Source organism: Scyliorhinus canicula, chromosome 9 (assembly GCF_902713615.1).
Source record: "Scyliorhinus canicula chromosome 9, sScyCan1.1, whole genome shotgun sequence".
Classification (NCBI taxonomy): domain Eukaryota; kingdom Metazoa; phylum Chordata; class Chondrichthyes; order Carcharhiniformes; family Scyliorhinidae; genus Scyliorhinus; species Scyliorhinus canicula.
The window spans coordinates 143,905,883-143,933,136 of record NC_052154.1 but is presented as its reverse complement, the minus strand read 5'-3'; the positions used below and the strand labels follow the sequence as shown (position 1 = coordinate 143,933,136).

The 27,254-nt window shown below is 52.0% G+C and overlaps 1 protein-coding gene across 9 annotated transcripts in view; it reads right to left on the bottom strand.

Moving 5' to 3' along the window:
- LOC119971764 (coiled-coil domain-containing protein 73-like) overlaps positions 1-27,254 on the bottom strand; it is a 335,430-nt gene that overhangs the window by 208,133 nt on the left and 100,043 nt on the right. For 6 of the 9 annotated variants that reach the window (XM_038807834.1, XM_038807833.1, XM_038807836.1 and 3 more), the window contains exon 2: positions 18,229-18,387. The exons of the other annotated variants lie outside the window; for them this stretch is intronic. In XM_038807834.1, the coding sequence (XP_038663762.1) occupies positions 18,229-18,387 (159 nt within the window). The remainder of the gene's footprint in view (positions 1-18,228; positions 18,388-27,254) is intronic. 9 annotated transcript variants of the gene reach the window in all.

Below are 27,254 nucleotides of genomic sequence, written 5' to 3'. Positions count from 1 at the left end.
CCTACTTAGGGAGAGACGGAGATTGCAGGCGGAACTGGGGGTGCTATCCACGAGTGGGGCCATGGAACAACTGAGGAAGACGAGGGGAGTGGTGTATGAGCATGGGGAGAAGGACAGCAGATTGCTAGCGCAGCAACTCAGGAAGAGGGAGGCGGCCAGGGAAATAAGTAGAGTGGTTGATGGGGAGGGGAGCAGAGTGGAGGACCCGGCAGGACTGAATAAGGCATTTCGGGACTTCTATAGTAAGCTGTACACTTCAGAACCCCCGGAAGGGATGAAAAGGTTCCTGGACGGACTAACCTTCCCAAAAGTAGGCGGGGGACTAGTGGACGGGCTGGGGGCCCCGATTAGAGCGGAGGAGGTATGGGGGGCCTAAAGGCCACGCAGTCGGGGAAAGCCCCGGGGCCGGATGGATACCCAGTAGAGTTTTACAAGAAGTTCTCGGAGATGGTGGGACCGGTCCTGACTAGGGGTTTTAATGAGGCAAGGGACAGAGGGACCCTGCCGCCGGCGATGTCGCAAGCCACCATCTCGCTGATATTGAAGCAGGACAAGGATCCGGAATCCTGCGGGTTATACAGGCCAATCTCCCTGATCAATGTGGATGCCAAGCTCCTGGCAAAGGTCCTGGCGATTAGAATTGAGGACTGCGTACCGGAGGTGATTGGGGACGATCAGACAGGGTTTGTGAAAGGCAGGCAGCTGACAGCTAACTTGAGGAGATTGCTCAGTGTGATCATGATGCCCCCGACGGGCAAGGAGGTGGAGGTAGTGGTGGCAATGGACACTGGAGTGGAGTGGGGCTATTTGTGGGAGGTGCTTGGACGGATTGGGCTCGGGGAGGGACTGATTAATTGGGTCAGACTATTGTACCAGGCCCCAAAAGCTAGCGTTAGGACGAACAGGACAATGTCAGATTATTTCAGACTACATCGCGGAACCAGACAGGGATGCCCACTCAGCGCCGGCTCTAGGGTTGCTGGCGCCCCGGGCAAGCTGAACTTCGGCGCCCTTGGGGGGGGGGGGGGGGGGGGGCGGGGGGGGGCGGGGACAGGGGGGCGGGGACGGGCCGAGGGGGGGGGGGCGAGGCCGAGGGGGGGGCGAGGCCGAGGGGGGGGGGCGAGGCCGAGGGGGGGGGCGAGGCCGAGGCCGGGGGGGCGAGAAAGGGGGCGGTGTGGGGTGGCCGAGCAGGGGGCGGACCCGAGGGGGGGGGTGGGGCCGAGGAGGGGCGGACCCGAGGGGGGGCGAACGCGGGGGGGCGGACGGACGCGGGGGGCGGGCGGACGCGGGGGGCGGGCGGACCCGAGGGCGGGGCGGGGGGGCGGACCCAAGGCGGGGCGGGGCGGGGGACCCGAGGGCGGGGCGGGGGGGCGGACCCGAGGGTGGGGCGGGGCGGAACCGAGGGCGGGGCGGGGGGGCGGACCCGAGGGCGGGGCGGGGGGCGGGGGACCCGAGGGCGGGGCGGGGGGCGGACCCGAGGGCGGGGCGGGGGCGGACCCGAGGGAGGGGCGGGGGGCGGACCCGAGGGCGGGGCGGGGGGGCGGACCCGAGGGCGGGGCGGGGGGGCGGACCCGAGGGGGGCGGACCCGAGGGGGGCGGACCCGAGGGGGGCGGGGGGGGACCGAGCGGGGGGGGCGGACCGAGCCGGGGGGCCGCCCTGGGGGCGGGCGGCCACCGTGCATGCGCTGGTTGGCACCGGACCAACTGCGCATGCGCGGGACCCGAGTCTCTGGCGCCCCCGAGCACATGGCGCCCCGGGCAACAGCCCGAGTTGCCGGTGCCTTGAGCCGGCCCTGTGCCCACTCTCCCCGTTGCTGTTCGCGCTGGCCATAGAGCCGTTGGCAATTGCGTTGAGAGCTGCAAAGGGGTGGAAGGGAATGACTTGGGGGGGGGGGGGGGGGGAAGAAGACGACACAGTGTCTCTCTCTATGCGGACGACCTGCTCCTGTACGTGTCGGACCCACTGGCTGGGATGGAAATATACTGGAAACATTGAGGAAGTTCGGCCGGTTCTCGGGGTACAAATTAAATATGGCCAAGAGTGAGATGTTTGTGGTGCAGGCAAGGGGCCAGGAGAATAGACTGAAGGAGCTGCCATTTAGGCTGGTTGAGGAAAGTTTTCGGTACTTGAGAATACAGGTGGTACGAGACTGGGGCAGGTTGCATAAGTTAAATTTGACGAGAGTGGTGGAACAAATGAAGAGGGAGTTTCGGAGATGGGATGCACTCCCGCTGTCACTGGCGGGGAGGGTGCAGACTGTAAAGATGACAATCCTCCCTAGATTCCTGTTCATCTTCCAGTGCCTCCCGATCTTTATTCCACGGTCCTTCTTCAAAAGGACTGGCAAAATCATCATGAGATTTGTCTGGGCGGGAAAATCCCCGCGGGTGAAGAAGGCAATGCTTGAAAGGAGCCGCAGCGAGGGAGGACTGGCATTGCCGAGTCTGATTAACTACTACTGGGCAGCTAACATAGCCATGATAAGGAAGTGGATGGTGGGTACGGGGTCTATCTGGGAGCGGGTGGAGGCGGCTTCGTGCAGGGGCACCAGTTTGGCAGCCCTGGTCACGGCTCCCCTACCGCTGTCGCCGGCCAGATTTTCCACCAGCCCGGTAGTGGGGGTGGCCCTGTAGATATGGGGCCAGTGGAGGAGGCATGTAGGGGAGGTGGGTGCCTCTGTCTGGGCTCCAATGTGTGATAACCATCGACTCGCCCCCGGGAACATGGATGGAGGGTTCCGAACATGGCGGCGGGCGGGGGTGAGGAGGGTGGGCGATATGTTCCTGGAGGGGAGCTTTGCGAGTCTGATGGGTTTGGAGGAGAAATCTGGGCTGGTAAGAGGAAATGACTTTAGGTACTTACAGATGCGGGACTTTGTATGCAGACAGGTCCCATCCTTCCCATGCCTCCCGCCAATAGGGATCCAGGACAGAATAATCTCTAGAGGAGAAGGAGAAAACGGGGAGAGTCTCGGATATTTATACGGTGCTCATGAAAGGGGAAGAGCCCCAGACGGAGGAACTGAAACTCAAATTGGAGGAGGAGCTTGGCGGGGAGATGGAGGACGGGCTGTGGGCGGAAGCTCTGGGTAGGGTAAACTCAATCGCAGCATGTACCAGGCTCGGCCTGATTTAGTTTAAGGTCGATTAGAGTAGAATAGGAGGGATAAATAGGCGGGTAGTGTCTATGGGAGAGGAGCCGGTATGTGCATTATGGTTTGATTGAAGTATTGGTTTTCCGTTGATGTTTGCATATTTCTGTTATCTGTAACAATTTACAATGACAAAAAATACCTCAATAAAATTGTTTGAGATTGGACTTTGCCCTACTAGCTGACGAGGCCTTCAACAAAAAGATATCGCAGGCCATAGCAGAGTACACAGAGAACAGCCAGAACGGGAAGGTCTCACCCTCCATGTTCGGGAAGCGCTAAATGACCGTACTAAGAGGGGAAATCATCGCTTTCAAAGTGCAAAGAGAAAGGGAGGAAAGGGTGGCTAGGCAGCAGCTGGTCGACTCCATTCTGGAGGTAGACCATAAATACTCCGAGGCCCCGACCGTAGAGCTCCTGGCGGAGGGAAAAGAGGTACAAAGGAACTTTGATCTGCTCCCCACCAGGAAAGCAGTGCACCAACTCCGCCAGGCACGTGGGACCCTATACGAACACGGAGACAAAGCCAGCTACCTGTTGGCACACCAGCTGAGAAAGCAGGCAGACACCAGAGAAATTGCACAAATCAGGGATACCAGAGTTACATTAGAAACAAAACCAGAAAAGATCAACAAAACATTCAAGGTCTTCTACCAAGGGATACACCTCAGAACCCCCAATGGGAGAGTCCGGGATGAAACCGTTCCTTGATGGACTAGACATACCAGTCATGGGGGAGGGCAGTAAATGGTTCCTGGAAGCACCACTAGCACTGGGAGAGATCATGGACAGTATTAGCTCCATGCAGGTGGGGAAGGTGCCGGGACCAGACGGGTTTCCGGCGGACTTCGACAAAAGATTTGCGACAGCATTGGCCCCGCACCTGCGAGAGATGTTCACAGACTTGCCATCCACACGAGCACAGGCCTCAATCTCGCTGATACCCAAAAAAGACTAAGACCCAGCTGATGTACCATCGATTGCATGCGAGGCGAGTGATTTACCAAAGTCTGGCTTTAATTGACTAGAACACAGCTCTGCGATCGTCTACAGTGGAAAGGGACGATCGTCAGGCGTCTGAGCATTTATACCTCGTTAATAGAGGCGTGGTTAACTCAGCCTCTCGGCCAATCGGTCGGGAGGCACATGACCGACCAGGGCCAATGGTAAGCCGCCGTTCTGGCCCAATGGCAGACGAGTATGCAGATCATATCACCACATTCACCCCTTACGGAGAAGGAAGGCGGGGGGGGGGGGGGGGGGAACGAGACCCAGGGTGGGGGGGGGGGGGGGGGGGGGGGGGGGAACTGGTGATATGAGTAGCCGTCAGGAGAATAATTTTCTCTCCGTACCCTTATCGAATTTGGGGGTTTCCCACTGGCCCAGACATAACGATATTTACAAAAAAAAAGTCCATGGGGCTGTAGAACTCTAGAAGGATTCGATCAGTCTTTTGGTGGTCCTTGACGTCCTGGCAGAGCGCCGCAGTGGAGGAGTTGACGTCGGATCGGCTGATGGTCCTGCTGATGTCCTGGAGTCCGGGAGCAATAGACTTCGAGTAGTCTCCGTCACCTGAGCTGGCCGCGGAGACGCCATGGATGAGGGATGGGGAAGCTGAGTGGGGTGCTGGGGTGAAAAAGGGGAGGGGGGGTCTGTGGTGGGGGGGGCCGCACGCCGGCGGGTGCCAGGTCCCGGAGGGAGACCGTGTCCTGCCGACCGTCGGGGTACACCACATACGCGTACTGCGGGTTAGCGTGGAGTAACTGGACATGCTCCACCAACGGGTCGGACTTGTGCACCCGCACATGCTTCCGGAGCATGATGGGCCCGGGGGTGACCAGCCAAGTTGGGAGAGGGGATCCGGAGGACGACTTCCTGGGGAAAACAAGAAGACGCTCATGAGGTGACTGATTAGTTGCAGTACAGAGGAGTGAGCGGATAGAGTGCAGTGCATCGGGGAGCACCTCTTGCCATCGGGAAATAGGGAGATTTCTAGACCGGAGGGCCAGTAGTATGGTCTTCCAGATGGTACCATTCTCCCGCTCGACCTGTCCGTTACCCCGGGGGTTATAGCTGGTCGTCCTGCTAGAGGCGATGCCCCTGTCGAGCAGGAATTGACGCAGCTCTTCGCTCATAAATGAGGACCCCCGATCGCTGTGTATGTACGCGGGGTAGCCGAACAGTGAGAAGATGGAGAGTAGGGCCTTAATGACGGTCGATGTGGTCATGTCGGGACAGGGAATGGCGAAGGGGAAGCGGGAGTGTTTGTCGATAACCGCCAGGAAGTAAATGTTGCGGTTGTTAGAGGGAAGGGGCCCCTTGAAGTCAATGCTAAGACGTTCGAAGGGGCGGGATGCTTTGATCAGGTGTGCGCGCTCGGGGCGGTAGAAGTGCGGTTTGCACTCGGCGCAGATGTGGCAGTCACGGGTTACTGACCTGACTTCCTCGATGGAGTAGCGCAGGTTGCGGGCCTTAATGAAGTGGTGTAGGCGGGTCACCCCTGGATGGCAGAGGTCTGCGTGGAGGGAGCGGAGGCGGTCTATCTGCGCGCTGGCGCAGGTACCGCGGGACAGGGCATCAGGAGGCTCATTGAGCTTCCCAGGACGATACAAGATATCATAGTTGTACATGGACAACTCAATCCGTCACCGTAAAATCTTGTCATTTTTGATCTTGCCCCTTTGTGCATTATCAAACATGAAGGCTACTGACCGTTGGTCTGTGAGGAGGGTAAACCTCCTGCCGGCCAAATAGTGCCTCCAATGTCGCATGGCTTCGACTATGGCCTGGGCTTCCTTTTCCACAGAGGGGGGGGGCGGAGTTCGGAAGCCTGGAGAGTTCTGGAGAAGAAGGCCACGGGTCTGCCCGCTTGGTTCAGGGTGGCCGCCAGAGCTACTTCTGATGTGTCGCTCTCGACCTGGAAGGGGAGGGCCTCGTCGATGGCGCGCATCGTGGCCTTTGCGATGTCCGCTTTGATGCGGCTAAAGGCCTGGCAGGCCTCCGTCGACGGCGGGAAGGTCGTGGTTTGCATGAGGGGACGGGCCCTGTCAGCGTAATTGGGAACCCATTGGGCATAGTATGCGAAAAACCCCAGGCAGCGTTTGAGGGATTTGGGGGTATTGGGGAGAGGGAGTTCCATCAGGGGGCGCATGCGTTCGGGGTCGGGGCATATCACTCCGTTACGCACTACGTAGCCGAGGATGGCTAGGCGGTCGGTGCTGAACACGCATTTATCCTTATTGTACGTGAGGTTAAGGAGTTTTGCGGTTTGGAGGAATTTCTGGAGGTTGGCGTCATGGTCCTGCTGGTCGTGGCCGCAGATGGTGACATTATCAAGATACGGGAAGGTAGCCTGTAATCCGTACTTGTCGACCATTCGGTCCATCTCCCGTTGGAAGACCGAGACCCCATTTGTGACACAAAACGGAACCCTAAGGAAGTGGTAGAGGCGCCCGTCAGCCTCGAACGCGGTGTACAGTCGGTCACTCGCGCGGATGGGGAGCTGGTGGTAAGCGGACTTAAGGTCCACAGTTGAGAAGACCTTGTATGTCGCGATCTCGTTTACCATGGTAGAAATACGGGGAAGAGGATACGCGTCCAGTTGCGTAAACCGATTGATGGTTTGGCTATAATCGATGACCATCCGGTTTTTCTCCCCCGTCCGGACCACCAGCACGTGGGCTCGCCAGGGACTGTTGCTGGCCTCGATGACCCCTTCCGTCAGCAACCTCTGGACCTCGGACCAGATGAAGGATCGGTCCTGGGCGCTGTACCGTCTGCTCCGTGTGGCGACGGGTTTGCAATCGGGGGTGAGGTTAGCAAACAGGGAGGGAGGGTCCACTTTGAGGGACGCGAGGCTGCAGACAGTGAGGGGGGTACAGGGCCGCCGAATTGAAAGGTCAAGCTCTGCAGGTTGCACTGGAAGTCCAGTCCTAGGAGTGCCGGTGCGCAACGGTCAGGGAGGACAAGGAATTTATAATTTTTAAAAACCTTCCCTTGGACCGTGAGGTCCGCGATGCAGCACCCGGTGATGTGGACGGAGTGCGAACCTGAGGCTAAACCGATTTTGCGTGTGACGGGATGGACAGGGAGAGCACAGCGTCTTACCGTGTCAGGGTGAACGAAGCTTTCCGTGCTCCCGGAGTCCAGCAGGCAGTCCGTCTCGTGGCCGTTGAGGTGGATCAGCGTAGTCGTTTTGGCGAGCGTGCGTGGATGAGACTGGTCGAGTTGAACGGCCGTGAGCCGTGGAGAAAATCCGTCGTCGCCGTCCGAGTCGATGCTGGAGGGACCTTGCGTGGCAGATCTGGAAGTCGGTGGCCAGGATCCATATGTGAGGTGAACGGCCGCGAGCCGTGGAGAAAATCCGTTGTCGCTGTCCGATTCGATGCTGGAGGATCCTTGCGTGGCAATCTGGAAGTCGGTGGCCAGGATCCACATGTGAGGTCTGTTCCCCAAGATGGCGGCGCCCAGTATCCGCACGTGGGGTCGGGGCCCCAAGATGGCGGCGCCCAGGAAGCCCTCGTGGTCGCTGGTGGCGGAGCTAGCGTTGCCGGCGCTGTGAGCTGATGAGGTGAGGCGCGCAGGCCGGCTCCAGGAGGCGAGCTGGGTGCATCAGCTGTGGGGATGCGCAGGCCGGCTCCAGGACGCCGGTTAGGTGTAGCAGCTGTGGGGACGCTCAGGCCGGCTCCAGGACGCTGGTTAGGTGTAGCAGCTGTGGGGACGCTCAGGCCGGCTCCAGGACGCTGGTTAGGTGTAGCAGCTGTGGGGACGCGCAGGCCGGCTCCAGGACGCCGGGTAGGTGTAGCAGCTGCGGGAGGAGGTAAGGCGCGCAGGCCGGGTGCGGGGGGCCGGGGGAGCAGAGTCGCGCTGCGGGCAGGCAGGGACCGGGAGGGCCCGGAGAGGCGAGCCGGTCGGGCGCCGGGGCCCGGGGGAGAAACGTGCGGGGCAGGCTGGCAGAGACCTGGAGGGGCCGGGGAGGTGCGCTTGTCGGCCAGCGGGGCGCGAGTCGGGAGCGGCTAGAGGGGCCCTGGGGGAGAGAGAGAGGCACACAGGCCGTTCGCAGAGGCCTGGGGGCGGGGGTGGGGGGGGGGGGGGGGGGGAGTGTGCTGTGCAGCTTCCAGAAGCGCTGCAGACAGCGTTTTGGCCTGGCAGACCGTGGAGTAGTGGCCCGTCTTCCCGCAGCTCTTACAGAGGGCGGAGCGGGCTGGGCAGCGCGAGCGAGGGTGTTTAGCGTACCCGCAAAAGTAGCAGCGGGGCCTCGCGGATTTATCGGGGCGCCCCGCGGCACAAGCCTGAGGGAGGCCGGGAGCGGCGGGTGGCTGGTGGGAAGCGTGCCAGGAGGCGGCCTGGCCAGGGTCATAGGTGCGAGCGCTTAGATCTGCGACCTCCAGGGAGGCGGAGAGAGTCAGCGTCTCCGTTAAACTGAGTTCGTCTCTTTCCAGCATCCGCTGGCGGATCACGGGAGACAGCATCCCAGCCACGTAAGCGTCTCTGATGAGTAGCTCCATGTGCTCTGTAGCGGACACCGCTACTCAGGCGCAACCTCTCCCCATGGCATAGAGGGCCCGGGCGTATTGGTCTAGAGACTCACCGGGGACCTGCTTTCTGGTGGCCAGCAGATGTCGAGCGAATACCCTGTTGATCGGTTTGATGAATTGTCCTTTTAGCTTTTGTATAGCGTCATCATAATCCGTTTCCTCTTTGATTATTGCGTAAGCGTCAATACCCACGCTGGAGTGGAGGACGTGCAGCTTTCTGTGCCCCAGTGGGGGGGGGGTGGTTGTAGATGCTAGGAACCCTTTGAGGCAAGTCAGCCAGAGTTTGAACAGTTCTGCAGAGTTCGGAGTTTGCGGGCTGATGCGGAGGCATTCGGGCTTGATGCAGAACTCCATCTTCAAAGTCGTAGTCAATTAAATTGATGTACCATCGATTGCACGTGAGGCGAGTGATTTACCAAAGTCTGGCTTTAATTGACTAGAACACAGCTCTGCGATCGTCTACAGTGGAAAGGGACGATCGTCAGGCGTCTGAGCATTTATACCTCGTTAATAGAGGCGTGGTTAACTCAGCCTCTCGGCCAATCGGTCGGGAGGCACATGACCGACCAGGGCCAATGGTAAGCCGCCGTTCTGGCCCAATGGCAGACGAGTATGCCGATCATATCACCACACCAGCGGAATGTGGGTCATACAGACCCATCTCACTGCTGAACGCAGATGCCAAAATACTGGTCAAAATCCTAGCCAAAAGGCTAGAAGACTGCGTACCAGAGGTGGTCGCAGAGGACCAGACAACCTTTGTCAAAGGTAGACAGCTTACCGCGAACATTAGGCGCCTGCTGAATGTGATAATGACCCCTTCCGGGGAGAGAATACCAGAGGTGATCGTCTCCCTAGACGCAGAAAAGGCCTTCGACAGAGTCGAATGGAAATACCTCATAGAGGTACTGGAGCGCTTCGGGCTTGGAACAGGGTTCACCTCCTGGGTAAAACTCCTATACAGCGCTCCCATGGCTAGCGTAAGAACCAATAACACAAACTCCCGATACTTCCAGCTGCACAGGGGCACCAGACAAGGATGCCCACTGTCCCCGCTGCTGTTCGCTCTAGCGATCGAGTCACTAGCAATTGCGCTCAAAGCAAAAAACTGGAGGGGGATCCGAAGGGGCAGCAGAGAGCACAGAGTCTCACACTATGCAGATGACCTGCTCCTCTACATTTCGGACCCACAAAGCAGCATGGACAGAATCATCGTGCTCCTGAAAGAGTTTGGCGCCTTCTCGGGCTATAAACTCAACATGAACAAAACCGAGATCTTCCCGGTACACCCATAAGTAGGGGGAACACCGCTGCCTGGGAATCCAAATAGCCCATGACTGGAAAGGGATCCACAAATGGAACCTCACCGGTCTGTCAGAGGAAGTAAAAAAGGACCTGCAAAGATGGAACACACTCCCACTCTCCCTCGCGGGGAGAGTCCAGACGATCAAAATGAATGTATTGCCTAGTATCTTCCTACTTAGATCCATTCCGATCTACATCCCCAAGGCCTTTTTCAAAGCACTAGACAAACTAATTGTGGCGTTCGTCTGGAGGGGGAGGGGGGAGGAATGGTAGGATCCCAAAGAAGGTCCAAACAAAAAACAAAATCCGTGTTGGGGGGGGGGGGGGGGGGGGGGGGGTTTGCTAACCCTCCCAAACCTACAACTCTACCACTGGGCGGCGACGGCCAAGCGAATAAGGGGATGGATCAAGGAGCCAGAAGCCGAGTGGTTGCGCGTGGAAGAGGCCTCCTGCATGGGGACCTCCCTCCGGGCCCTCGCCACGGGCACTCCCATCCTCACCCAAAAAACACTCCAGCATCCTGGTGGTGATAAGCCACCCTCCAGTCCTGGAACCAACTACGGCAGCAATTTAGCCTGACCAAAATGTCGGACAAAGCTCCCATCTGCAACAACCATAGGTTCATACCAGCGCTGACTAACGTCACCTTCAAAAAGTGGGGACAGGACGGAGGGACACTGACAGTCAGGGCCCTATACACGGACGGTAGAATCGCAACACTGGACAAACTGCCAGAGAAATTCCAGCGAGCCAGGGGAAACGAGCTAAGATACCTGCTAAGGTGTCCAAAGTGGTGGGGATGAGGGTGGAGCCATGCCCAAAAGTGGCGGTCTTCGGTGTCTCGGACCAGCCAGATCTATTCCTGGGGAGGAGGGCGGACGCCCTTGCCTTTGCCTCCCTGATCGCCTGCTGTAGAATCCTGTTCAGCTGGCGGTCAGCAGCGCCACCCAAAGCTGCAGACTGGCTGTCCGATCTCTCAGAATCTCTCCAAATGGAGAAAATCAAATTCGCCATCCGAGGGTCAGACGACGGCTTCCACACAACGTGGGAGCCATTCACCCAATTGGTCTGAGACATGTTTGTGGCCAACGAGCAAGCAGAAGAATAGCCAGGTAGCCAAGAATCAGGGGAAAGTAGGCAAGGCATGAGGGAGAGATAGACTGGGAGAGGGGACGACGACAGCTAAACCTAAGAGGAACAAAAGGCAAACCACGGGGGGGGCGAAGAGTGAAGAGACAGGAAAGAATAGAGGAGAACCAGGGCGGTGACGGGAATGACAGCTGGAAGGAGGGCACGGAAACGATAATAAATTTGGAACCTACAGGAAGAGAGCAAGGAAAATCCAGGCGAAAGACTGGACAAACGGCTGAAGCGGAGGTGAGCGCGAATTCCAGCTTAAAATGCTGGCAGTTAAATGAGAGACACCAGACGAAGACCAGGAAGGACCTATTTCCAGATCGTAACCTAATGGGGAGGTATTTAGATGTGTACATTGCTCTTCAACAATTTGAAAAGAACGTGGAAGCATTTTATCAATTAATTGAGTAAACAAATGAGGAGAATGACTGCAGTGAGAATGAACCCCCTCACTCAGGTAGCATTGTGAAGCCAGAGGGCGAGATGTCTGCAAGTTCAAGGCCACTGTCCATGAAGGCCAAGCTGTCTGGGATTAATCTATGGGTGACTGGCTGTTCAAATTGGAAGGCTTGTTTAATCCGCAGCCATTTGGAGTTGGGAGAATGAGGGTGTCCTTTGAGGATGATGTTGACATGCTAATGTCAGACTTCAAAGGAATCAGGTGTGCCTTGACTGCCACAGGGGGAAGCCAGTTGCTTAATCAGGTCCCTGACTCGTCCTCGACAAGTCAATTGTGCCAATTTAGTCAGCAACGCAATGCTTGAGTGTGCCACTAATTGTCACCCCATCTTTAACCCTTTCCGGTCATACGAGTCTGAAAACACCCGATCTTGTCTAATTTCCGAAGTTAAGCAGACTCAGCCCTGGTTACTTCTTGAATGGGAGACGGGCTGAGACCACCACTGCAGTAGGCGTACACCCAAATAGTTGGAAACATTGGGCCGAGAGCACCTGGAGCTGCTGCAGTAATGTTACTGCTAACTGCCTTTTTGTAAAGAAGTCGGAGCTGGAGCTCTAGGGGTTTCTTCTGGACTTTCCTTTGTAAAAAGGTTAGGAAAAGAAGAATCGTTACTTTTCTAATTTTTCTTTAGAAGAAGGGAGAGAAAAAACAACTACTGGAGAGAGACTGCCTGCTTGCAGCTTGTGCTTCAGGGCCCAGTGTATGATTAGATCCACCTGGGGAAGAGTGCCTGTGCTGCTGTTGCCGGAGCAACATTTCGGGAGGTGTCTAGAACCTGGGGCCTGAGGCTTCAAGAGGCCTGCAAGCAGTGTTTGAGCCAAAGCCCAGAAAGAGGTTTTCTCGGGAGGAACAACATCAGACTTCGGGAGTTTGGTGCTTGAGTTTCAGGGGGCAGTTTTTTTCCCACCTGTTATTTAACTGTGCTGAGACAAGGGAGGAGTGGTGGAGGTGAAGATTACAATAAGGACTTACAGCTAAGCCACATCAACCCCCACCCCACTAACAGAAGAACCCAGACAGTCAGCACCATCACTCCATCCTCTCCACCTGACCTGGGACATGTGTTCATCTTGCGCCCCACCCTTCATCCTGCCTCCTGTGCCTCCCTCTCTTTCCTTTCAAAAAACTCCAACATCTGGGGCAGATTGTCTTCAACAACTTGCTGTCCCCCGTAATAAACACAATCATTTGGGGTGGATGTTGCACCACCTAAATGGCAGCAACATCATCAGCAGGTCCCACTACTCCTGTGGCCCCGTCAATTTTCAGACTATTGACAGAAAAGCTAGGGGTGAAATGCTACATCCACCCCACCATGCCCATTGAGGCATGCGATTGGGAAATGGCTGGGGCTGTCTGTCCCTCAGTCACTCTCACAGACTCTAAAATCTATGCCACCGTACATTTTCTGAAGGCAGAACGGGCAGTCCACCTTACCCTGGAAAAGGGGCGCACGGTGTGCAGGACCTTCCTGCCGGTGGATCCAGTGGAGGCCACCACCCAGAGATTGAAATTATCCAATGCCCCGTCCTTTATTTCTAATGAGCTCCTCTTCCCCTACCTCCATCTATTGGGGGAGATCTATTCCGGGGTGGCACTAATCTTGCTCGGTCTAAAGTAAGTGAGCCTCTGCCACATCCACATCCGATGCCAGGCCATGGCCCGGGAGGAGTGTTGAGAGAGGGACTTTGATGTCCCCTATGAGGAGACGGTCTACCAGGTCTTCTGGTCCATGGATAACGTGCGGTGCCATGTCGACAAGGGTGTGGGGCATCTCCAAAAGATCTGCCCCACCTCCAAAGCCACAGAAGACACCCAAGCGGCTGCCGCTGCAGTGCCTCTCTCCTCTCTTACCGACCCTGCCCCCCACCCCACCATCACTCACCTGCATCCCCGCAAAGGGAGGCTACATTTGCAGCAAACAGCTCGGTTGCCGGTGAAGAGGGAGGGAAGAGTGTCCACCCAGCCGAAAGGTATAGAAGAAGGCGAAGTGGGGGGCAGCCACCAAACACCAAATTCCAGACTGGCCCAAAACACCAGTTCAAGGGAAAACAAATCATCCGGCCTCGGTGTCGCTTCGTTGGGTAAAATTGGACCCATTTACATCATGTGCTGGCACAGGCATCCCTGCAAGGGTCCCTGGGTCTGTTGACGGTGAGGCGAGTGACCGTGTGCCGGTGGTCATCCTAGAAAGCATGGAGGAGAGGAAGTAGAGCGGGGGAGGGGTTAGGCATGGAAGTTTCCCCAATCCAGGCTTTCTGCAGAAGACGTGCCACTCCTTGGAGGAAAGGGACTCTGCAACTCAATTAGTTATTTACATCTCCTCTACCCCACCCCCAACATGAAGAGGGAGTAATGCCCTGCCCCTCGAGATCACACTGCCCCCAGAGTGAAGCAAAACATTAAAAGAATCATGTGCTGTTGCAGGATCCTGAGCAGGGGTCCCCTCAGGGCCAGGTGTGGACGGGACCCCAGAAGCCTCATCCCACCTGGAATCATTTTGCTCTCCAGAGGCATTCAGTTTTTAAAGCTCAAGGGGGCTGTGGCAGCATCTTGGCTTCTGGGTTACTGGGTGGTGGTGGTGAAGCGGCCCCCCTCTCCATCCCAGCCTTTATAAGTGGCCATTTTAATCTTGGGTCCAGAGCTTCTTCTGAACTTACCAGGTGACCCAGCATCCGGGGCGGAGCAGGGATCTGAGCTGCTGCTACCTCTGGCCCAGAATCCAGAGAGGAGCCGACGGTTCTCCTGATCCCAACCCCAGGATTAGAGTCAGGACTGGTTGGCAGGTTAAGCTGTCCACCTCACCTGCTCCGCAGAGGACTGGAACCAGGACAGCTGCTCAGTAGTGTGCACTGGGGATAAGGAGTCCATTTTCAATAAAGCGGTAGACTCCCTCGTACCCCCCACGGAGTCACCCCTCATCTCCCCCTGGGGAACACCGGGGCTTTCTTTAAATAAATCGCATTTGCTGGCTGTGCCTCGACCACTGGTCAGAATTGGCGCTGCTGGTCTGGTCAACCTGCACCTATGGTAAAGGGGCGTTGGACATGGATTGAAACAAGCGGTGCCAACTGTGTGGCTTCCTCATTGGGCTCTTGAGGGCGTGGAGGGTTATGGTGGAGTGGTGATGGTGAAGGTAGAACTAGGGCAGCATGGTAGCACAAGTGGATAGGACTGTGGCTTCACAGCACCAGGGTCCCAGGTTCGATTCCCCTCTGGGTCACTGTCTGTGAGGAGTCTGCACGTTCTCCCCGTGTCTGCGTGGGTTGCCTCCGGGTGCTCCGGTTTCCTCCTACAGTCCAAAGATGTGCAGGTTAGGTGGATTGACCATGATAAATTGCCCTTAGTGACCAAAAAGGTTGGAGGGGTTATTGGGTTACGGGGATAGGGTGGAAGCAAGGTCGTGGGTCGGTGCAGACTCGATGGGCCGAATGGCCTCCTTCTGCACTGTATGTTCTATGTTCTATACTTCTGACATGAAGGTTACTGCAGCCAGCCTCAACAGCAATGGCACCAGAGGGGCACTACGCAGGTTCCAGAACTTCTCGATGGGAAGTATGCAGTTTCCTGTTGGAAACTACTTTGTTCTGGGAGGCAAAGCCACATGGCTCCTGGAGTGGCATGGAGAGGCCTCTACGAGTCACCTGGTCTTCAATTCTGGCAGGGTGCCTATCTTGTTGGCCCCTCATTTTCAGCCATGGATCTTGGAACCAAGGAGCCTTTGCCAGACCGATTGCTGCACCTAACAGTCTGCGAGGGAGGCGTGGTGCTTCTCAATTCTCTCAGACAAGCTGTCTCCATTAACCTTTCTCTTGCTTAATTATATCATTTACACACAGTCTTTTTTACAGAACACAATATTCCCTAAAAATATTTTTAAAATAACATCCATCCTCGCACATTCTCCTCCCCAGTGACCCTGCATAGTCTTCCTTTTCAGATAAGTCTCATTCTCTTGAATTGAACTTCAATTGAACTTACCACCGCCACACTCTCAGGTAGATCCTAACCATTCACTGCGTGAAAAAGCTTTTCCTCATACCACTGTTGCTTATCATAGTAATTACTTTAAATCTACTGCTAATTACTTTAAATCTGTGCCTTTCATTCTCGATCCCTTCTTGAATGGGAACATTTTCTCTCTATCTACTCTGTCCAGACCGCTCATGATTTTAAATACCTCTATCATATCTCCTCTCAACCTTCCTTTCTCCAAGGAAAACTGTCCTAACTTCTTCAATCTATGTTCATAACTGAAGTTCCTCATCCCTGGAACCATTATTGTGAATCTTTTCTGCACTCTCTCCAATGCCTTCACATCCTTCCTAAAGTGCAGCATCCAGAACTAGATGCAATACTCCAGTTGAGACCAAACTAGTGACTTATACAAGTTCAACATAACCTCCTTGCTCTTGTACTCTATGCCCTTATTAATATAACCCAGATTACATGATGCCTTATTGATCACTCTCTCAACTTGTCCTGCCATCTTCAATGACTTATGCACATATACATTCAGGTCCCTCTGCTCCTACACCACCTACACCCCCTTTAGATTATACCCACTATTTTATACTGTCTCCTCATGTTCTTTCTGCCAAAATTAATCATTTCACATTTCTCTGCATTCAGCTTCATCTACCACATTTCCACCCATTCCACCTACTTGTCTATGTCCTTTTGAAATTCTACACTATCCTCCTCACAGTTCACAATGCTTCCAAGTTTTGTATCATCCACAAAGTATGAAATTGTGCCCTACCCACCAACACCTAGTTCATTAATCTATATCAGGAAAAGGGTCCCAACACTGATCCCTGGGAAACTCCACTACAAACTTTCCTCCAGTTCAAAAAACATTCATTAACCACTACTCTGTTTCCTGCCACTCAGCCAATTCCCTGTCAATGTTGCTACTGTCCCTTTTATTCCATGAGCTCACATTTGCTCACAACGCTATTGTGCAGCACTGTATTAAATGGCTTTTGGAAGTAGACAGGCATACTCCTAATATTTTTCCATGTTTGTTGAGATAATACCTTGAATGAAAGTACCCCTTCGCCTTTAACCATCTGTTCTGATTCAGTACCTTACTAATTGAATATTGCATTCTGAAAATGTGGCAGATATTTTTAAAGATGGCTTGATGAAGTTTGCTTTTACAAACAGATGTGATTTTTAACAATTATTTTGAAGAGCTTTGACAGTGGCCAATTCTAGTGCCATGATGCTCATGTTGAAACCTCTATTTTCAATGCAATTCCACAGCAGTCACTAATGAAAAATATGAACCCTTCGGTTTAGCACCATCTATATATAGTATAAAGTTTGCTGCTTCTTCCACTATGGGCATACTGGCATTGTCCTAGGTCTTGAGTACTGAATAATATTAAATGTAGGCCTACATAGTTTTGTGAAACACTCAACACTGTAATCACAGTTGTAATGTAGAAAACGCAGCAGCCAATTTGTACACAGCATCGTCTCACAAATTGCAAAGAAATAATGATCATATATCTGGGGCGGAATTCTCCGACCCCCCGCAGAGTCGGGGAATCGCCTGGGGCATTTGTAAATCCCGCCCCCGCCGTGGCCGGAATTCTCCGCCACCCGGGAATCGGCGGGGGCGGAAATCGCGCCCCCCCCCCCCCCCCCCCCCCCCGCGTTGGTCACCCCGCGCCGATTCTCTGGCCCGCGATGGGCCGAAGTCCCGCCGCTGTCAGGCCTCTCCGGCCGACGTAGTTTAAACCACCTCTGTGCCGGCGGGAGCAGGCGGCGCAAGCGGGCCCCGGGGTCCTGGGGGGGGGGGGGCTCGGGGCGATCTGACCCCGGGGGGTCCCCCATGGTGACGCTCCGGCACATGCGCGGACTCACGCCGACCGGCGAAGGCCTTTTGGCCAGCCCCGACGCCGGCCAGCGTGGCGCCAAAGGCCGTTGGCGCCAGTCGGCGGAGCGGGAGCCACTCCGTCGCGGGCCTAGCCCCTAAAGGTGCGGAGAAATCCGCCCCAGATGCGCCACTCCGCTACGCCGGGACTCCCGCTGGGCAGGAGAGAATACCGCCCCTGTTTTGGTGACATTGGTTGAGGGACAAATACTGGCTGGGACAACTCCCCTGCTCTTCTTCAAATAGTGCCACAGGACCTTTTACAGCCACCCGAGTAGACAAACAAAGCCACAGTTTAAATGTCTCACCCAAATGATGGCACTTCCAGCAGATAGCACTGTGGTGTCAGCCTATATTTTATGCACAAGTCTCTGGAATGTGGTTTGAACTCGACCTTCTGTCTCAGAAGCGAGAATACTTACACCATGCCATAGGCAACGCTATAGTAATAAATATAAATGAACACAAAATGAAGATTATCTCTAAATGAATATAAGACAATGGTGTAAAATCATGAACGCTACTTTTGGCTTTCACCTATCGACACACATATAAACGCAACTCAATATATACACCTCAATCTTGTTGCAGCTGAATACAGGGTATTATAATTTAGTGCTTTATTTACATTACAAATGTTACAAAAGGCAAGAAATTAGTAAATAAAATGAATTTGGAAACTTTGGAAATTAATAACAAGTTTTTGACTTACAAGACAAGCAAAAGATAAAGAATAAAGAATGCACCACTCACACGACGAATACGAAGTTCTTCGACTACTTCAAGGAGACTAGTTTTAAATTCTAGCTGTTGAACAGATCTAAGTGCAGCAGTATCAGAGTTCTGAAAGTCGTATGTGATACATAATCCACCCTTTGGGTCTTTCGAGACTGGGGTCTTTTTGTTTTCCATCTATGCAGCAAGAAAGGTTAACCCAATAGTGAGTTTTACAATATTTCAGACTATTTTGTGCAACATTTTCTTATACAGAAAGGCATCATTCTACCCAATGCCAATCCTTTGCAGTAATGTTCTGTGATAATTAAAGTACCTTTTCAAGAAGACAAAACTACCATCAGGATTAACTGTTTTTTAAATCTGTAATTTAAAATTAAATAGTTTCAAGAATATTAAATTATGATGGGTACCAACTCCTTGTGTGCCTTTAAGAAAGAGATGCACCACGTCTTTTGTTTTTATAAATTTAGAGTACCCAATTTTATTTTCCAATTAAGCGGCAATTTAGCATGGACAATCCACCTAACCTGCACATCTTTTTGGGTTGTGGGAGTGAAACCCACACAGACATGGGAAGAATGTGCAAACTCCACACAGACAGTAACCCAGGGCCGGGATTCGAATCCGGGTCCTCATCGCCGCAGTCCCAGTGCTAACCACTGCGCCGCCATGCTGCCCAATGGACCATTTCTTAACAGGGGCACAATTGCATCAGATAGAAGAATATATTTTACAGATAATTTTGGTCTATATGATCTCCTGGAAGTATTAGTTTCAATCGTCTTGACAACTTGGGGCTTTTCACAGTAACTTCTTTGCAGTGTTAATGTAAGCCTACTTGTGACAATAAAGATTATTTTTTTAAAGTGTCAGAGAGAGATTTTCCAAGTACATTTTCCCTCATTGACCAAGGTTTTTTTTGCCTAATGCCAGATTACATGGAGGGTAGTGAATGTATCCCCGCTATTCAAAAAGAGAGGTAGAGAGAAAACATGGAACTATAGACCAGTGAGCCTAACGTCAGTAGTAGGGAAGTTGATGGAGTGCATTATCAAGGATTTCATAGCACAGCATTTGGAAAGTAGTGGTGTAATCGGACCAAGTCAGCATGGATTTACGAAAGGAAAATCATGCTTGACAAATCTACAAGAATTCTTTGAAGAAGTAACAAGTAGGGTAGACCAGAGAGAACCAGTGGTTTATTTAGACTTTCAGATAGCCTTCGACAAGGTCTCACATAGCAGATTAATATGTAAAGTTAAAGCGCATGAGATTACAGGTCGTGTTTTGAGATGGATAAAAAGCTGGTTAGCAGAAAGGAAGCAAAAAGTTGGAATAAATAGATTTTTTTCTGATTGGCAGGCAATGACTAGTGGGGTACTGCAGTGATTCACATCAGCAGTGGTTAGTACTGTTGCCTCACAGCACCAAGGTCCCAGGTTCGATTACCAGCTTGGGTCACTGTCTGTGCCGAGTCTGCACATTCTCCCTGTGTCTGCGTGGGTTTCCTCCGGGAGTTCCGGTTCCCTCCCACAAGTCCCGAAAGACGTGCTTGTTATGTAATTTGAAGATACTGAATTCTCCGTCAGTGTACCCGAACAGGCGCCAGAATGTGGTGACTAGGGGCTTTTCACAGTAACTTCATTGCAGTGTTTAATGTAAGCCTACTTGTGGCAATAAAGATTATTAATATTATTATTATACATCAATGATTTGGACGAGGGAACTAAATGTATTATCTCCAAATACAAAGTTGGGTGGGAGGGTGAGCTGTGAGCAGGACGCAGCGTTGCTTCAGTGGGATTTGGACAGGCTAAGTGAGTTTGCAAATGCACGGCCGGTGCAGTATAATGTGGATAAATGTGAGGTTATCCGCTATGGTAGCAAAAATAGAAAGGCAGATTATTATTTGAATGGGTGTAAATTGAGGATACCTAGCGAGACCTTTGTGCATCAGTAAGTAAGCGCTCAGGTACAGCAGGTAGTAAATAAGGCAAATGGTATGTTGGCCTTCATAGCGAGAGGATTTGAGTATAGGAATTGAAATGTTTTACTGCAATTGTATAGATAGATAGATAGAGAAATACAGCACAGAACAGGCCCTTCGGCCCACGATGTTGCGCCGAACTTTTGTCCTAGGTTAATCATAGAATTTTGGACAATTTTTCATGGCCAATCCACCCAACCTGCACATCTTTGGACTGTGGGAGGAAACCGGAGTACCCGGAGGAAACCCACGCAGTCACGGGGAGGATGTGCAGACTCCACACAGACAGTGACCCAAGTCGAAATCAAACTTGGGACCCTGGAGCTGTGAAGCAATTGTGCTATCCACAATGCTACCGTGCTGCCCTTAAGAAGTTAACCTACACTCCATTATTCTACCCTAATCCAAGTACCTATCCAATAGCCGCTTGAAGGTCCCTAACTTTTCCGACTCAACTACTACCACAGGCAGTGCATTCCATGCCCCCACTACTCTCTGGGTAAAGAACCTACCTCTGACATCCCCTCTATATCTTCCACCATTTATCTTAAATTTATGTCCCCTTGTAATGGTGTGTTCCACCCGGGGAAAAAGTCTCTGACTGTCTACTCTATCTATTCCCCTGATCATCTTATAAACCTCTATCAAGTCGCCCCTCATCCTTCTCCGTTCTAATGAGAAAAGGCCTAGCACCCTCAACCTTTCCTCGTATGACCTACTCTCCATTCCAGGCAACATCCTGGTAAATCTCCTCTGCACCTTTTCCAAAGCTTCCACATCCTTCCTAAAATGAGGTGACCAGAACTGCACACAGTACTCCAAATGTGGCCTGACCAAGGTTTTGTACAGCTGCATCATCACCTCACAGCTCTTAAATTCAATCCCTCTGCTAATGAACGCTAGCACACCATAGGCCTTCTTCACAGCTCTATCCACTTGAGTGGCAACTTTCAAAGAACTATGAACATAGACCCCAAGATCTCTCTGCTCCTCCACATTGCCAAGAACCCTACCATTAACCCTGTATTCCGCATTCATATTTGTCCTTCCAAAATGGACAACCTCACACTTGTCAGGGTTAAACTCCATCTGCCACTTCTCAGCCCAGCTCTGCATTCTATCTATGTCTCTTTGAAGCCGACAACAGCCCTCCTCACTATCCACAACTCCACCAATCTTCGTATCATCTGCAAATTTACTGACCCACCCTTCAACTCCCTCATCCAAGTCGTTAATGAAAATCACAAACAGCAGAGGACCCAGAACTGATCCCTGCGGTACGCCACTGATAACTGGGCTCCAGGCTGAATATTTGCCATCCACCACCACTCTCTGTTTTCTATCGGTTAGCCAGTTTGTTATCCAACTGGCCAAATTTCCCACTATCCCATGCCTCCTTACTTTCTGCATAAGCCTACCATGGGGAACCTTATCAAATGCCTTACTAAAATCCATGTACACTACATCCACTGCTTTACCTTCATCCACATGCTTGGTCACCTCCTCAAAGAATTCAATAAGACTTGTAAGGCAAGACCTACCCCTCACAAATCCGTGCTGACTATCCCTAATCAAGCAATGCCTTTCCAGATGCTCAGAAATCCTATCCCTCAGTACCCTTTCCATTACTTTGCCTACCACCGAAGTAAGACTAACTGGTCTGTAATTCCCAGGGTTATCCCTATTCCCTTTTTTGAACAGGGGCACGACATTCGCCACTCTCCAATCCTCTGGTACCACCCCTGTTGACAGCGAGGACGAAAAGATCATTGCCAACGGCTCTGCAATTTCATTTCTTGCTTCCCATAGAATCCTTGGATATATCCCGTCAGGCCCGGGGGACTTGTCTATCCTCAAGTTTTTCAAAACGCGCAACACATCTTCCTTCCTGACAAGTATCTCCTCAAGCTTATCAGTCTGCTTCACGCTGTCCTCTCCAACAATATGGCCCCTCTCGTTTGTAAATACTGAAGAAAAATACTTGTTCAAGACCTCTCCTATCTCTTCAGACTCAATACACAATCTCCCGCTACTGTCCTTAATCGGACCTACCCTCGCTCTAGTCATTCTCATATTTCTCACATATGTGTAAAAGGCCTTGGGGTTTTCCTTGATCCTACCCGCCAAAGATTTTTCATGCCCTCTCTTAGCTCTCCTAATCCCTTTCTTCAGTTCCCTCCTGGCTATCTTGTATCCCTCCAGCGCCCTGTCTGAACCTTGTTTCTTCAGCCTTACATAAGTCTCCTTCTTCCTCTTAACAAGACATTCAACCTCTCTTGTCAACCATGGTTCCCTCACTCGACCATCTCTTCCCTGCCTGACAGGGACATACATATCAAAGACACGCAGTACCTGTTCCTTGAACAAGTTCCACATTTCACTTGCGTCCTTCCCTGACAGCCTATGTTCCCAACTTCTGCACTTCAATTCTTGTCTGACAGCATTGTATTTACCCTTCCCCCAATTATAAACCTTGCCCTGTTGCTCGCACCTATCCCTCTCCATTACTAAAGTGAAAGTCACAGAATTGTGGTCACTACCTCCAAAATGCTCCCCCACTAACAAATCTATCACCTGCCCTGGTTCACTACCAAGTACTAAATCCAATATGGCCTCCCCTCTGGTCGGACAATCTACATACTGTGTTAGAAAAGCTTCCTGGACACACTGCACAAACACTACCCCATCCAAACTATTTGATCTAAAGAGTTTCCACTCAATGTTTGGGAAGTTGAAGTCGCCCATGACTACTACCCTGTGACTTCTGCACCTTTCCAAAATCTGTTTCCCAATCTGTTCCTCCACATCTCTGCTGCTATTGGGGGGCCTATAGAAAACTCCCAACAAGGTGACTGCTCCTTTCCTATTTCTAACTTCAACCCATATTACCTCAGTAGGCAGATCCCCCTCGAACTGCCTTTCTGCAGCTGTTATACTATCTCTAATTAACAATGCCACCCCCCACCTCTTTTACCATCCTCCCTAATCTTGTTGAAACATCTATAACCAGGGACCTCCAACAACCATTTCTGCCCCTCTTCTATCCAAGTTTCCGTGATGGCCACCACATCGTAGTCCCAAGTACAGATCCATGCCTTAAGTTCACCCACCTTATTCCTGATGCTTCTTGCATTAAAGTATACACACTTCAACCCATCTCCTTGCCTGCAAGTACTCTCCTTTGTCATTGTTACCTTCCCCACTGCATCACTACGTGCTTTGGCGTCCTGACTATCGTCTACCTTAGTTGCTGGACTACAGATCCGGTTCCCATTCCCCTGCCAAATTAGTTTAAACCCTCCCGAAGAGTACTAGAAAACCTCCCTCCCAGGATATTGGTGCCCCTCTGGTTCAGATGCAACCCGTCCTGCTTGTACAGGTCCCACCTTCCCCAGAATGCGCTCCAATTATCCAAATACCTGAAGCCCTCCCTCCTACACCATTCCTGCAGCCACGTGTTCAACTGCACTCTCTCCCTATTCCTAGCCTCGCTATCACGTGGCACCGGCAACAAACCAGAGATGACAACTCTGTCTGTCCTGGCCTTTAACTTCCAGCCTAACTCCCTAAACTTGTTTATTACCTCCACACCCTTTTTCCTACCTACATCGTTGGTACCAATGTGCACCACGACTTCTGGCTGCTCACCCTCCCCCTTCAGGATCCTGAAGACACGATCAGAGACATCCCTGGCCCTGGCACCCGGGAGGCAACATACCTTTCGGGAGTCTCGCTCGCGACCACAGAATCTCCTATCTATTCCCCTAACCATTGAATCTCCTATTACTATTGCTTTTCTATGCTCCCCCCTTCCCTTCTGATCCCCAGAGCCAGACTCAGTGCCAGAGACCTGGCCGCTGGGGCCTTCCCCCGGTAGGTCATCCCCCCCAACAGCATCCAAAACGGTATACTTGATTGAAGGGGAACGGCCACGAGGGATCCCTGCACTGTCTGCCTGTTAGTTTTCTTTCCCCTGACTGTAACCCAGCTACTCTTGTCCAGTACCTTTGGTGTGGCTACCTCCCTGTAACTCTTCTCTATGACCCCCTCTGCCTCCCGGATGATCCGAAGTTCATCCAGCTCCAGCTCCAGTACCTTAACACGGTCTCTGAGGAGCTGGAGTTGGGTGCACTTCCCGCAGGTATAGTCAGCGGGGACACCAGTGGTATCCCTCACCACCCACATCCTACAGGAGGAGCATGCAACTGCCCTAGCCTCCATCCCCTCTTACTTTACAGAATTAGCTGCCCCTTGGACCAACTGGACCTCCGCCCTCTGACTCTACTTCCAGTCAGCTGTACTCTAAACTCCTGGCTCTCTTCACGCTCTTTGATAAATATAGGAAATAAAATGTCAGGAGCACCTTACTCCCTCCTCACCTAACTCCCTCAGTCACCAAACTCTCACTGTAGCACTCAAATGCCACAAGCTCAGCACTCTAGTGCAAACCACAGAGTGCTGATAGGGCATTGGTGAGGCCACACCTGGAGTATTGTGTGCAGTTTGGTGTCCATATCTGAGGAAGGATGTTCTTGCTATGGAGGGAGTGCAGCGAAGGTTTACCAGGCTCATTCCTGGGATAGCGGGACAACTTATGAGAAGAGACTAAATCAGTTAGGATTATATTCATTAGAGTTCAGAAGAGTGAGAGGGGATCTCATAGAAAATTACAAAACTGTAACAGGATTAGACAGGGTATATTCAGAAAGAATGTTTCTGATTGTGGGAGTCCAGGACTAGGAGTCATAGTTTGAGGATAAGGGACTTTTAGGACTGGATGAGAAGAAATTTCTTCACCCAAGGGAATTCACTACCACAGAAAGTAGTCAAGGCCAAATGTTGTGTAATTTCAAGAAGGAATTAAGATATAGCTCTGGAGACTAAAGGGATCAAGGGATATGATGGAAGAAGGCAAGATCAGGGTATTGAACTTGATGATCAGCCATGATCATAATGAATGGCGGAGCAGGCGTGAAGGGCTGCGTGACCTCCTCCTGCTTCTATTTTCTAAGGCTATGTTTCTACTGAGGGCAGAGGGCCGCAATGTTATGAATCTTTAGTTATGATGCCCCAGTTATCAAAACGGACAGGCTGCTCTTTGTCTGCACGTCAATTTCATGTTTTGTATTTCTTAACAGTCCCTCGGATATACATGGGTCAGAATTTTTCAGATGCTGGGAGTTTGCCTCTAATGAGCATTGATTGGTATTAGGCAGGACGTCCGACCCTTGGGAGGTAACCGGGCCTTAAAGGGGTGGCACCCCCCGCCCTGCCCCATAGCCACCCTCCTCTCCGGCCCTTCCCGCCCCAGATATAACTTGTTTTATCTCTCGCCTTTCCGCAAAGAGCCTAAATCTTCCTGCCAGCTTAAAAATTGAAGCTGGGCAGAAAATGGCTCTTAAGTGGCCATGAATCGGGGCACGGGCGGGCTTCCCATCCGAGGCCTTGCCCGCTCCAGCATAAAATTGAGGCCCGAGCATAAAATTACAGCAAGGTCGGGTCATCGGGAATGCAAAGAAAATACCATCCCTGCAATTCCATGTTCACTCCCACAAAAAACCTGCCGGGGTTATGTGAGTAAAATTCAGGCCATGGATTTGTTCCATGTGACGTTATCAAAATTACACTGCAGAGTGGAGAACCTAATCCTAAACGATTTCCAGTCTGTCAACTACTTCTAAAGGATTCTCCCCCTTAGAAGCAGAAGAGTACATTCAGCTAGCACGGTAACACAAGTGGTTAGCACTGTGGCTTCACAGCGCCAGGGTCCTAGGTTTGATTCCCCGTTATGTCACTGTCTGTGCAGGTTAGGTAGATTGGCCAAAAAGGTTAGGAGTGGTTACTGGGTTACAGGGATAGGGTGGAAGCGAGAGCTTAAGTGGGTCGGTGCAGACTCGATGAGCCAAATACCCTCCTTCTGCACTGTATGTTCTATGTAAAAGTGCTCACTCCCCACAGACTTCCTTTTAGCAGGAGACAACCAGTTTCTGTTATGTACAAGTTACTTCTGTTCCCTAGTGTTGAAAACAAGTTTGTTATCAGAGAATGGTTCAGAACAGTTATTACATGATAATCATTTTTGAAATAATTTTCTCCAAATCATTTTACCTATAATCCTTACCAAGACATCAGACACTGTATTTGTATATAATTCATATGTATTTAGGATATTATCCTTGTTTGAGGAAATCCCCCAACTGCCCATCAAAGATAATCTTGGGTTCCCACCAAGCGTGGACAAAGCCGAAGCCACCATTAAACACATGAAAAGGGAAAAGCTACAGGAGTGGACGGGATTACAGCAGAGATTTTTAAAGTTGGAGGAGATGAGATCATCCATCATCTGCATAAGATGCTACAGAGATGAAATTCCTGCTGACCTCCAGAATGCCATCATTGTCACCATCTTCAAGAAAGGAGACAAAGTGAATTGTGGGAACTACCAAACAATCTCCCTACACTCCATCACCAGGAAGATCATTGCATGAAAACTTGCTAGCTGCCTTCTCTCAGTCCATGAAGAAATCCCTCCTGAAAACCAGTGTGGTTTCCAACCAGACTGTGGAATAGCGGACATCATTTTCACTGCTTGGCAACTTCAAGAGGAATGCCAGGAGCAACATCTCACCTGAAGAAGGAGCCGTGCTCCGAAAGCTCGTGTTTGAAACAAACCTGTTGGACTTTAACCTGGTGTTGTAAGACTTCTTAAGGAGCAACATCAACCACTTTACATGGCCTTCATCGATCTGACCAAGGCTTTTGACTCAGTAAATCAGAAATGCTTTGGAAGATCCCATCAGAGTCAGCTGTCCAGAGAATTCATCAATATCAATTCAATTCCTCCAAGACAAGATGTCGGCGACAGTCCTCACCGGCAGAAATAAGACAGAAATCTTCAAAGTCAAAGTGGAGTCAAGCAGGGATGTGTTATCGCCTCCCACCCTTTTCTCCATCACCGCCATCGTTCACCTTGTCAAGAGCAAGCTTCCCAGTGGAGTGGGCATTGCCTACAGGATGGACAGAAAACATTTCACCCTCCAGCCGTTGAGATCCA